The sequence below is a fragment of the Rhinolophus sinicus genome, linkage group LG01 (assembly GCF_036562045.2).
Source record: "Rhinolophus sinicus isolate RSC01 linkage group LG01, ASM3656204v1, whole genome shotgun sequence".
In the NCBI taxonomy this organism is placed as follows: Eukaryota; Metazoa; Chordata; class Mammalia; order Chiroptera; family Rhinolophidae; genus Rhinolophus; species Rhinolophus sinicus.
In genome coordinates, this window is record NC_133751.1 from 34967482 (window position 1) to 34979857 (window position 12376).

General features: G+C 34.8%; 1 protein-coding gene across 5 annotated transcripts in view; it reads left to right on the forward strand.

Annotated features, from left to right (window-relative positions):
• Window positions 1-12376, forward strand: part of SERPINI1 (serpin family I member 1) — a 74406-nt gene that overhangs the window by 41188 nt on the left and 20842 nt on the right. For 4 of the 5 annotated variants that reach the window (XM_019735797.2, XM_019735777.2, XM_074327440.1 and 1 more), the window contains 4 exons: window positions 6216-6483; window positions 7544-7774; window positions 10408-10602; window positions 12053-12257. In XM_019735797.2, coding sequence (XP_019591356.2) covers window positions 6234-6483; window positions 7544-7774; window positions 10408-10602; window positions 12053-12257 — 881 coding nt within the window. In that variant the 5' untranslated portion in view covers window positions 6216-6233. Of the gene's footprint in view, window positions 1-2580; window positions 2702-6215; window positions 6484-7543; window positions 7775-10407; window positions 10603-12052; window positions 12258-12376 lie in introns of those variants that run through there. The other variant, XM_074327443.1, reaches the window with a different exon arrangement.

The window sequence follows — 12376 nt, forward strand, 5'->3', positions numbered from 1 at the left end:
TGCTTGAGGATTTGCTGGTTTCTGTGGACATTGTATGATTTATTACACTTTCAGATAAGTTAAAATTCGGGGCAAGAAGGAATACCATGCATGTTATAATTGAGGAAACTTGCTAAACTACAGATAGCTAAAATATAGATTGTTTCAGAAGGTAATGACTTTATTTGTGTGTGACAAATTCTTTGACAAATTTCCCAGGTTCATGGCTGCTGATCTAGGTTAACCCTTTCTCTCAGTAAGTCAGGAAACAAAGGACTGGAGACTTTGACCTGTTCCAAATTTCAACAAGTGACCTAGTAATAACTAAAGTTAGAGCAATGGTTCCCAAACACCTGGTGCCAACACTTGCGGGGGGGAAAAATCACTTTAAAGGACTGTCTTATTTTCATGCTGAAATGTTCATTCTCTTATGTGATTATGAGGCATTCTTCGTGTTATTTATTTATTTATTTTGCACCCATCACAATGTATTTACCTGGTAAAATAAAAATTCTGCAACATAATATTTGTTCCCTTAATTAACATTTTTTTCTAGTCCTGTACATGCAAAAATTTGAGTTTAATAGGCCAGAGAGCTTTAAGGCAGTGCTTTTTGCATTAGACATTTCTCCTTAGTCATTTGCTATGGCTGTTATTTATTTATTTATTTTTTTCCTAGAGAAAGAAACTTCTTCAGTCATTTTTCTCACCTGCTAAAGAATACCCTTTTTTCTCAACTCATAATTAAGAAATGATTTTTTTTAATTTCAAATAATTGGGTTATCAAAGAAAAATAAGTTGCATTTATGAATAACCAATCTCTATAAATAAGATAAACTACTAGGGAAGTTTTAAAAAGATTTTCTTTTTTATTATGCTAGTTTTTAGTTTTGTGATTCCTCATACCTCAGCTACAAGACGATTTTGTTTCAAAGAAGTGTTTTCTAAAGCAGTATACACACCTATAATGCCCACAACCTACCCTACCCCTGGCAACAGGCGTAGAGATGCAAGAAATAATGGTAGTTTGTTTACAACTCAACTACTTCTGCCTTTTCTAGCACAGCAGCACTATCTACTACTATTGTGGTACTACAGCCTCTTGTTTTTATGTAAAGGCATTTTATTCAGTAGTTTGAAAATAATGAATGTACAAAGTAATGCTCTGTGTGAGAGTAACTCATTTTAGAATGTGTTATGATTAATTGTGGGGACTTGGCATTTTGGAGACTAATGTTAATACAGTAACATTTGGGTAGCACCTTTTGTGATTTTTCAAGGTGGTATACTTGTTTGTTAATGCATCCCATGTCCAGTCATTGCATTATGTCAGCATTGGTGACAGTGCCACTTTGTCAGGCTGGAAAGATGGTCTCAGACTCAATAAGAAAACACTTTATCAAAAGGAATAAAAAATGGAAATGAGGTACTACCTGTGGACTCATATTAAATTAGTCTCAAGAATTTAGAAGCAACAACTTCTCTTGATGTTGCTTCTAATGCAACATTCTGGGCCTTCACCTCTCATGCTTTATTAATTCAACAAATATTTATTTGGCACCTACTATGTGTAATTCATTAGGTGCTTGTTCTGAGTATCTTAAGATATATGGAGGTGAACGTACTTTAATTTATGCCTTCAGAAAGCCTAGGAAAAGAGATGAGGCATGTACAGAATTATCTGTAATGGAAGCAATGTTATATGCTGTGGTAGAGATAAAATGTGCCAAGATTTCAGAGGATGGGGAAATTGCTGTTTTCACTGAAGAAACAGGAGGGTATTAATGAAGGAAATGGAAGTGGAGCAGAACTTTGAGGAGTGGTGAGGATTTGAACATATAGAACCAGGCTGAAGTAGTTCCCGGAGAACGAGCAACAGAAGAGAGAAATTCTGGGATATGTATTGCAAAAGGGAGTCTGGCTAGAATTGTAGGATCCATGAAGGAGAGTTGTGGATAGACAGCGATGTTAAATCACAGTTCAGTGGGTTATGTTCGAGACCAAAGATTTTGGGCTTTAGTCTAGAGGCATGAAGGATATCCTGAGGTTTTATAAATATAAGAATATCTGTTCATAACAGTACATGAAGATAATTCATCTGGAGTCTATGCATATGTTAGATCAAAAAGGATAGTAACCTGGGGTTCAGAGAATGGCTGATAGCTATTGGTGGAGTCCTTGAGAATGCATGAAAGAAAGCATGTCACTGTGGCCGTGGCAATGACCATGGGATGATGGGGAGGAGGTGTCAGGTTTGCAGTATGGAATAAGTGTGGACAGTTTATTGAACATAAGGGAAACTGAGATGAATTTTCATCATTAAAATAAAAAAAAGAACAGGTTTGATTGATAAGACAGAGTATTGTTTGAGCCACCTTGAACTTGAAGTGCTGGCAAGAATCAAAGACTATATATCCCAAGAACAATTTGCAATGCACATCAGAAATTTAGATAAAAATAAAGCCAGAGCTAGAATTTTACTTACTTGGGAATAGTATGATTGGGATAACATTTGAAGTATCTTTGTTTTGAGAAAAGTTCACCAGCAGTAGTGAGAAGAACATTCCAGAGTTAAGAGGGCCAGGAATAGATCCATGGAGAACACGTACGCTTAGAAGGGAGCAGGGGAAAAGGAAACCTTCCTCTCTCCCCCGGAAAAAAAATAGACTCGAAAGAATCGTCAGAGGCAGCAGAGGTGAAGGGGCCAAGGAACAGGGATGAGGTAGGTGAGATCAGAAATGCTAGACCAGGCTAGCAGAGGTCATTTTGCTTGCCCACTGGAAATCTTGCCTTCAAAAGGAGGAAAGATCACTTAACTATGGATAATCTGTGTGTTTCCAGAGCAGAGTTCTTTAAATCTTTACTAAGGAGTTTCCTGATATGACCCACTCCCACCACTCACAGCCATGCTACTCCTAAATTCATAGCAGAACCTGAAAGATTGTTCTGGGCTTCTGCTCACTGCCCTGGGAAGAGCCCCCTCTCACGAACATGGGTACTCTTTCTAGGAGTCCTCTAGTAGCCTGAAGATGCATTAGTGGTTTGGGCATCTCTTTCCCACAGTGAGGGAACCCTGCCAAGCTGAAGGCCATAAAACACTAATTCATTTTGCCTCTGGTCTGTCTGCTGTAGACCAGAGGTTCCTCACTTGAGACCAGTGAATATCACTGCCAGTAAATACAAAGTTCTGTTGTCCATGTATATTAATATTCCTGAAGAAATGATTTACCCTTCTGATTCTTATAAGAGTCTCTTTTCTTAAATAGATAAGAACTATTGTAATAGATTATATACTCTTGCACAGTGATATGGGTTCCTTGAGGATAAGAGTCTGTTCTTATACATTTTGGTATTTTTCACAGTACCTCTATCAATCTTGATTGAATGAATGACTAATGGTGCTACAATAGATGGGCCAAAACAATAATAAAACACTCATTTTGACTCTATAGACTCTTGTTTGACTTAGCAAATATACACAACTAGGAAACATATTTTTCTAATAATAACTGGTATATCTTGTAGTTTAAAATGAGTGCTTCACACACAGGATCTCATTTATTTCTTTACTGTTATCCAGAGTAGGGATTAGTCTTTATTTCATGAATGCGAAAGCTAAGACAGAGAATGCATGTGACTTGCCAAAGGTCAAACATATGTTTGCTATTATTATCTTATGGTACATTCATTTGTAAACAAAAATGCCTATGAACGTAATAGATGTGACCTTGTTTTCTGGAATTCTTATTGGTTGTCAATAAGTTGAGTTTTGTTTTATCTGAATGAAATATATTTATTAGCCTGAAATTTGATATTCATGCTAAGTGCAGTGGTTTCCAAATAGCTGTGTTATAACGTGACAGACACTATCACATAGTGACGTTCATTGCTTGGTCTTATACTAGATAACATTAAAGGAAAGTTATGAGGTCCAGATTTGAGTCTTTACAGAGTGGAAGGCAAGATGGCACATCTGATAGCAATATAGCGTTGTGATTAAGAGCTTGGGCTTTCGGATCTTACTTGGATTTCAAAGTTCTCCTAAACAGCATTACATTCTAAGTATCAAACACCGGATGTGTTTTAAGTTCTCTTTCAACTTGGAAGGTACCTACTAAATTTCCATCTGAATCTAAAACGAGAAAAACTCATCTATTCTGTTTCCCCCTTTTCCTGGAGTTCTCTCCGTAGAAAAGGAAGAGAGGATGGCACTGCAGCCTCCCAGCCATGGCACACTAGCAGGGTAGCTGTGTTCTCTTGGCACCTGCCTTCTGTCCCAAGGCTGCTGTCCCCATGTGACGTGCAGGTCACATGCTGTTCTGCAGCAGTGCACTTGATCTCCCACAGGCAGGCATCCTTTGCTTCCTCACAGAGCAAGTTGTGAGTGTCCATATTTACACAAAGCTGACCTCACCTTCCTACACATGCGAGTATTATTTAAAACTTAAAGCAAAATGGGAGGGGGAGGGCAGAAACTTGGAATTTCTCAGTCAAAAAAAAAACCTGATACCTAAAACTGAACCCTAAAATGTGAATGACTTATAAAATGTCCAGGCAGTTCTTTGAAATTGGAATTAAAAATATTACAGAACTCATTAGGAAGCTCTGACTCAAAAACCTGTTGGAAACACACTGCTCTTAAGTTAAATGTGTATGCGTTCTGTTCACTGAGTAATGGGGGCTGTTAATGTTCTATACTAATTAAAATACAATTTTTCAAATGTGTTGGCTCAACATCACTTTGTATGTTGCTTTAATGATGTTTTTTAAAAATGTCAAGGACACATAGGCTGCTTAATTGGTTAAATGCGCAGCTTAGCTTTCAGATGCCTACAGTGACAAAGTATAAGGATATTAAGGAAAGAGGGTATCGTATCCCCAGTGTGTGTGTGCCAGTAAGGCTGTTTGTCAGAGAGACGAGGCTTTTGGAACCCTGGTGTGCCTAGAGGCAGAAATATTATTCAGAGATATCTGGACACTGACATTGTTTTCTCTTCCCAAGAGAAAACGGTCCAAGAACCAGATGAGCTTGATATTTGGACACATTCACTTAAGCAGAATAATCAGTTTGCTGGTATAAGCTGAAATGGTAGCATAATCCTAAATATAGAAGGACATATTTAGGGGGTTCCTCTCTGCTCAGAGATTGTTACTGGGAGTAGCAGCCTCCTAGGGAACCAATGTGTAAGAGAAAACCACACAAGGATGAGCTGAATCTGCTTTTTCTCTGGGTTACCACTTCCTGTAGTTTCTGCAGCCTGCGCTGAATAAACTGGGGCTCATGGCAGGTATGTGTCTGATACTTCCCACTAGTTGGTAGCCCAGATGCACGATGCACTAATGTAATAAACTGTAGTAATGTGGCGTTTTCAAATGTCTAACTTCACTAGTTCATCTTAAACCCTATACATATAAATAGCTGTCCTGAACCTATATAGTTTAGTATAAGATAGAGTGAACTGTTTCAAAATCCTGACCAAAACACATACAGTGAGGCTGAGAAAAATTGATAGATTAACCTCAACAAATATAACCTATAATTTACTTACTACACACACATACACACACACACATACACACACACACACACACACACACACACACACACACACACACACACAACCCCATGAAGGTGGGCACCAGGGCTATCTCATTCCTGGGAGTAATCTCAGAAGTTATGAATATTGTTTGTTCATTTGACTATTAGTTGGCTTTTAAAAAAATTGGACTTTCCAATGTATCATTTATTAGGGATTTTGTTGCAGAGATTAACACTGTATATGTTTAAAAACTTTGGGGTTACTTTACAACTTTTTAAAGAAATAATTCATATACACACATAAACACACATGTTTGTGTGTGTATATACATATATGTATATATATGAATGTATATACATATGTATATATAAATATATATGCATACACACACAAACACACAGACACACACACACACACACACACAGTGCCAAAAATATCTATACACATTTTAAGAAAGGAAAATCTGTTCATTGTAATACTCAATATATACCAATAACAAAAGATGAATACAAGTCACATTTGACTTCTGTAATTACAAGAGGTGCCCAAAGGGGTTACCATCAGTATAATTTTAATACAGTTTTTTCCTTTTTTAAAAGGTGTATGCATTGTTTCGGCACTCTCTGCATATATATTTTACCTCACTCCATTTATCTGAAATAATTAATAATTGTTACATAAATTATTGTTTTCCAGGCTTGAAACTATTCCAACATGGCTTTCCTTGGACTCTTCTCTTTGCTGTTTCTGCAAAGTTTGGCTTTAGGGGCTGCATTCCCCGATGAAACCATTGCTGAGTTCTCAGTGAATATGTATAACCATCTTCGAGACACTGGAGAAGATGAAAATATTCTTTTCTCTCCATTGAGTGTCACCCTTGCAATGGGAGTGATGGAACTTGGGGCCCAAGGATCTACCCTGAAAGAAATCCGTCATTCAATGGGATATGACAGACTGAAAAATGGTAAGTGTCTTAGGTTTGATTTCTCAAGATGGTTTGACCTTCACTTTCAACTCAGTTATGTTGTCTTATGTCAGAGGCAGCAATTTTTATACAGGGTAGGAAAGTGATCTCATTGAAATGGTATGTCTCAGAGAAGCATTCAGAAACCCAAGAAAGGTGTTAATTCCTGGTTCCATCTCTGGCTGAGTTCACCTAAGGAAATTATATATTTTAGTATTATTATTTAAATAAACCTTACTGTGATAAACAAAAGTAAACATTGTTCTTGCTCTGATGGAGTTTTTAGTCTAGAGTGAGAGACATACACTAATCAGTCATCACATACATAAATAAAAAATTACAACTGCAACGAGTGTTATAATGAAAAACAACATGATTCTCTAAGAATATCAGAATTTTTTTGCTTAAAATCAACTGTCTTCACTGTTTAAATAGCATCAAAGATTTTTTTTAATGTTGTGTTGTTATCAAAATTATATGTACGAGTTGTACTTGGATTGGAGAAAATTTCTAACCAAAAGATATTTTGTAATCATTTTGACATGATGTAAGATTTCTACTTTAATGATTCGAATATACATGTGAATTAACTCTAAAAGTTAAGAAGTAAAACAATTTCTAATGGATTTTCTAATTATAAGGTTAAAAATTGTCTAGTAAAAGTAAATTTAAAGGATTGATTTGATTTTTAATCGTGATACTTAAATTTAATTTTTATTCCTGATAAACATAAAATAAGACTAATTGAATGAAAGTAACCTAAGTGCTTTGAGAGAAAACAACCCCCAAATCTTTACTTTATAGATTTTACCAAAATATTGACTAAAATGAAAAATAATTAGTTGATAACACTAAGCTGGAAACAAGTTAATTTGAACATCTAGCAACAGCACAAATATTGGAACCTCCTTACCGTGTCACTGTGGAAAATGAGCCAGTTCTTTTCCCTTGGGCCTCTGATTTATTCACCACCCCCCTTGTGATTTTAGTGCTCCTCCACTTTCCTAGATCTTTCACTGTGATTGTTACACTAATAAACTTATCCTTTGGCATTTTGCAGGTGAAGAATTTTCTTTTTTGAAGGATTTTTCTAATATGGTAACTGCTGAAGAGAGCCAGTATGTGATGAAAATTGCCAATTCCCTTTTTGTGCAAAATGGATTACATGTCAATGATGAGTTTTTGCAAATGATGAAAAAATACTTTCGTGGAGAAGTAAATCATGTGGACTTCAGTCAAAATATTGCTGTGGCCAACCACATCAATAAGTGGGTGGAGAATAACACAAATAGTATGTCATTTGGTTCTTTTCTTTCTCAAATAGCTTAGGTTTAACTCTCTCTTACTACTGAAATTATTTGTCCCCACATTCCTTTAGCATTTTGAATGTTAGATAGCATTTAATTCAGTATTTAATAACTATTTTGTATAGAACAGTCTTTTTAGAAGCACTGTTTGTGAATAAACATTTGATAAGGGAGATAAGTCTTTCAGCATGCATAGAGTTTTGGCACTGATAAACTAATCTGAAATCTGTGCTTTCGAATTAGTGGGTTTCTTCTGTATAATAATCTTAGCTACTATATGAAATTTTGCTTGAGCTATTTAATAAATTAGATCTAATTAGAATGGCAGTTGGTGGCTCTCTTATCATTAAAATAGAATAAGAGAGAGTTAAAAATCATATTTTAAAAATATTTGTTGGCTTTTATTTTTTTATTAAATTTGTTGCAGTGACATTGGTTAGTAAAATTATATAGGTTTCAAGTGTACAGTTCTATGGTACATCATTTGTATAGTGCATTGTGTGTTCACCATCTGAAGTCAAATCTCCTTTGTCACCATACATTTGACTGCCTTTACCCTCTTCTGTCTCTCCCCACTCTTTACCCTCTGGTAACCACTAAACTGTTTTCTGTGTCTATGAGTTTTCATTTGTTTGTTTGTTTCTTTCTTTTTCATTTGTTGCTTTCAGCTTTATATTCCACATATAAGTGAAATCAATGGTTCTCAACTTTTTCTGTCTGACTTATTTTGCTTAGTATTATAATCTCAAGATACATCCATGTTGTCACAAATGGTAGTATAATAAAACAATCATCTTTTCTTATGGCTGAGTAATATTCCATTGTATATATGTGCCACATCTTCTTTATCCATCATCTATCAAAGGACACTCTGATTCTTTTTGTCTTGGCCACTGTGACTAATGTTGCAATAAACATAGGGATACATATATTTTTTACAGATAAATGTTTTCAAATTTTGGGGGTAGATACTCAGAAGAGGGATTCCTAGGACATATGCTAACTCTGTTCTTAATTTTTTGAGTAACCTCCATACTGTTTTCCATGATAACTGTACCAGTTTACATAACCACCAGCAATGTATGAGGGTTCTTTCCCCCTACCCCCACAATCTGTCTAACACCTGTTATTACTTGTCTTGTTGATGATAGCCATTCTAACAGGTGTGAGGTAGTATCTTATTGTGGTTTTAATTTGTATTTCCCTAATAGCTAGTGAGTTGAGCATCTTTTCATGTATCTGTTGGCCATTCTGTGTATGTCTTCTAGAAAGAGGTGTTTGTTCAGGTCCTCTGCCCACTTTTTAAATTGGATTGTTTGTTTTTTTGTTGTTGAGTTTTATGAGTTCTTTATATATTTTGGATATTAGCCCCTTATCAGTGGTGTTGTTTATAAATCTTCTCCCATTCAGTTGGTGTCCTCTCTATTTTGTTCATGTTTCTTTTGCTGTGCAGAAGCTTTTTAATTTGATGTAGTCCCATTCATTTATTTTTGTTTCTATTTCCCTTGCCTTTGAGGTCAAATTCGTAAAATTCTTTCTAAGACTAAGGTTCATAAGTCTAGTACCTATGTTTTCTTTTGTGCAATTTATTGTTTCAGGTCTTATATTTATATCTTTGATCCATTTGGAGTTCATTTTGGTGTATGGTGATAAGCAGTCTAATTTTATTCTTTTGCATGTGGTTTTAAACCACTGAACTGGATTGGTACTCAAAAGTTTGAATAGGATTCCTTTAATAAAGAGTAGCTCATTTTAAGCCCAATTCAATGGAGAGAAATTAGAAAGATGCATTAATTTAAAATTTTATTTCTAACTCATATGTTGTAAATGTATTTCATTTTTTCAAATGTTTCATATTTTGTCATTTTATTTTCCAATTTTACCATGAAAATAATTGAAATTAGAGTCTAAAAAATAAGACTAAATTGAAACTAGGTAGATTACTACAGATGTTCATTAAATTAATTCATATTTTCAAATTCCTCAAATAATGTTAATCGAATAAATCTATGAGACTACTTCCCACTGTGATCACTTTCACTAAGACCACGTTTTCAACTCTGAGATTGAAATGTAGGATAAAAGACACATACACTTGATTTTTTAACATTCAAAGAATGAATCAAGAATAATAATCTACCTGGAGTAGACTGAATTATTAAAAACTGTTTCCAAACTCTCTTAAACACTTAATAATCGACAAAGACCCAGTGTCTTTAAGAATCGATTTGGAAAGGAACATTTCAAAGGATAGACAATGAGGCATCATGACTTAAATTAGCTTTCACTCATCTGTGTCCACGTAGTCAAAAGTGCCTGTTACATTTGGTAGAAAGATATCCAATATACATGGAGGAAATTGTAAACGGGATGACATTTTAATCATGTACATTGTTTAAAAGTTAACTTAGAAACATTTATTGAGGCTTACTCTATGTCACAATCGTATATAATCGTGTGTGTGTAACTTTTCCTTTGAAAATAAGATACTTTCAATTTTTATTGCAAATTTGATAATGGTACACAGTTTTTCTGGATTGCTCTATCCGATGGTCTCCTTTCACCTTCCGATTTAATATAAATTTTCATCCATTTGTTTATTTATTTTTTTGAATAGGTTTGTTCAAAGACTTGGTATCCCCAAGAGATTTTGATGCCGTCACTCATCTGGCCCTCATCAATGCTGTCTATTTCAAGGGAAACTGGAAGTCCCAATTTAGACCTGAAAATACTAGAACCTTTTCCTTCACTAAAGATGATGAAAGTGAAGTCCAAATTCCAATGATGTATCAACAAGGAGAATTTTATTATGGTAAGATATTTCGGCTTTCATTTTTCTCTTCTTGTGGTGTATCAATAAATTTCTAAAAAGGAACATTAAATATTCATTACTTAAATTTCTTGTCAATCTAGTTTGGGCTACAATTCAATTTCCTTGGCTCCATTTTCAAAAGTCTCTAATTAGATCCTGAGTGAGTATTATATGCATTGACAGCTTTCCAATCTGTTTCTTTAATTTATAAATTTGATCACACCAGTAGAGTGGCTTTATTCACTTGGAAATGCATGACCTTGTGTAAGAATGTTGGCTACGAAAAGTCGGCTTTGGGATGTTTTTTAGTGAACCATATGTTGCACCCAGCTCTTGACTTGGACTTCTCACAACTTTTTAAATTACAAGCATTCCTTTAAAATTTTGCTTTCACACTTGTGTATGTATGGTCAGGCATAATTATTCATTCATAGTTTCACTTACTGAGGGTCTATGATTTGTGATACAACTCAATATTCTTGGAATTATTTTCAAAGATGATTCATTGGACTTTTCAAGTTTCTGGTGTTAATCCTTCCTACACACCATATTGAACTGCAATAGTTTGTTGTCAGAAGCAGAAATATAATTATAAACTAAATATATGTTAGAACTAATAGCTTATTCTATTTTTTAAAAAAATTGTAAAATTAAAAGATTATAATCATAGTTAATCAATTTAACAGTTAAAACAAAGGGAGAATACCCATTATTTGAGAACATCTAAAGGCCCTAGATCAATTATATGAAAATATTCATGCCAAAAGCATTACATTTTGTTTTGAATGGGGGAAATTATAAAGTAGTGGCAGGACCATTTGTTTTAAAGACTTCTTTATTTATATTTTATGAAAGCCTACTCAATTTAGCTAAGTTCATAGAACACAAAGCCAATGATCTAATTTACCTAAGTACCTAATTTGAAGGTCGTAATCACCACAAATACACTAGATAGCTATTGTAGAATGCAATAGATTTCATTTTGGCTGTGCTGCCTTTGCCGCAAAGCTTTTAGCTGTGGTATTAATAAAGTACCAGGTATTACGTGGTCAATTTTTCTCTTCTCAGAAATCAGGTGGCTATTACTAAATGTGACTTATATCCAACTTGGATCCAGGGCTGTATTTTTCTAACCAGAATTTTTCATTGTTTCTAATAATAGCTTTTAAATCTATATTCATTTGAAGTATTATTTAAAAATAAAAAGTAAGTCTAGAGAACATGTTGTGACAAATGTGAAATAATTCTGGGGATTCTAAAATAAAATAAATTCTGCAGAGCTGAGGACTCACTTAAATTTCAAGGTCTATTTTTAAATAAACCCTCTTTTTCTCAGATGCCTGCATTTCTTATTTCCTATTCACTATTTTGAAAAAAAGTTATAACAACTTTAAACCTTTTCTTTCAGCTTTGTAATGAGCTTTTTTTGTCACCTTTCTTTTCTTTTTAGGGGAATTTAGTGATGGCTCCAATGAAGCTGGGGGTATCTACCAAGTCCTCGAAATACCATACGAGGGAGATGAGATAAGTATGATGCTGATATTGTCCAGACAGGAAGTTCCACTGGCCACCCTGGAGCCATTGGTCAAAGCACAGCTGATTGAAGAATGGGCGAACTCTGTGAAGAAGCAAAAAGTGGAAGTGTACCTGCCCAGGTGAGAGGCTCCTGTTGTGACTCCCTAGGATACCATGGGGGAAGGGGTAGCATGAAGGTTCTGACCCCCAAAATATTTTGCCACTACTTTTGAATTTTAAGTCTTGTGCTACTTTCCTC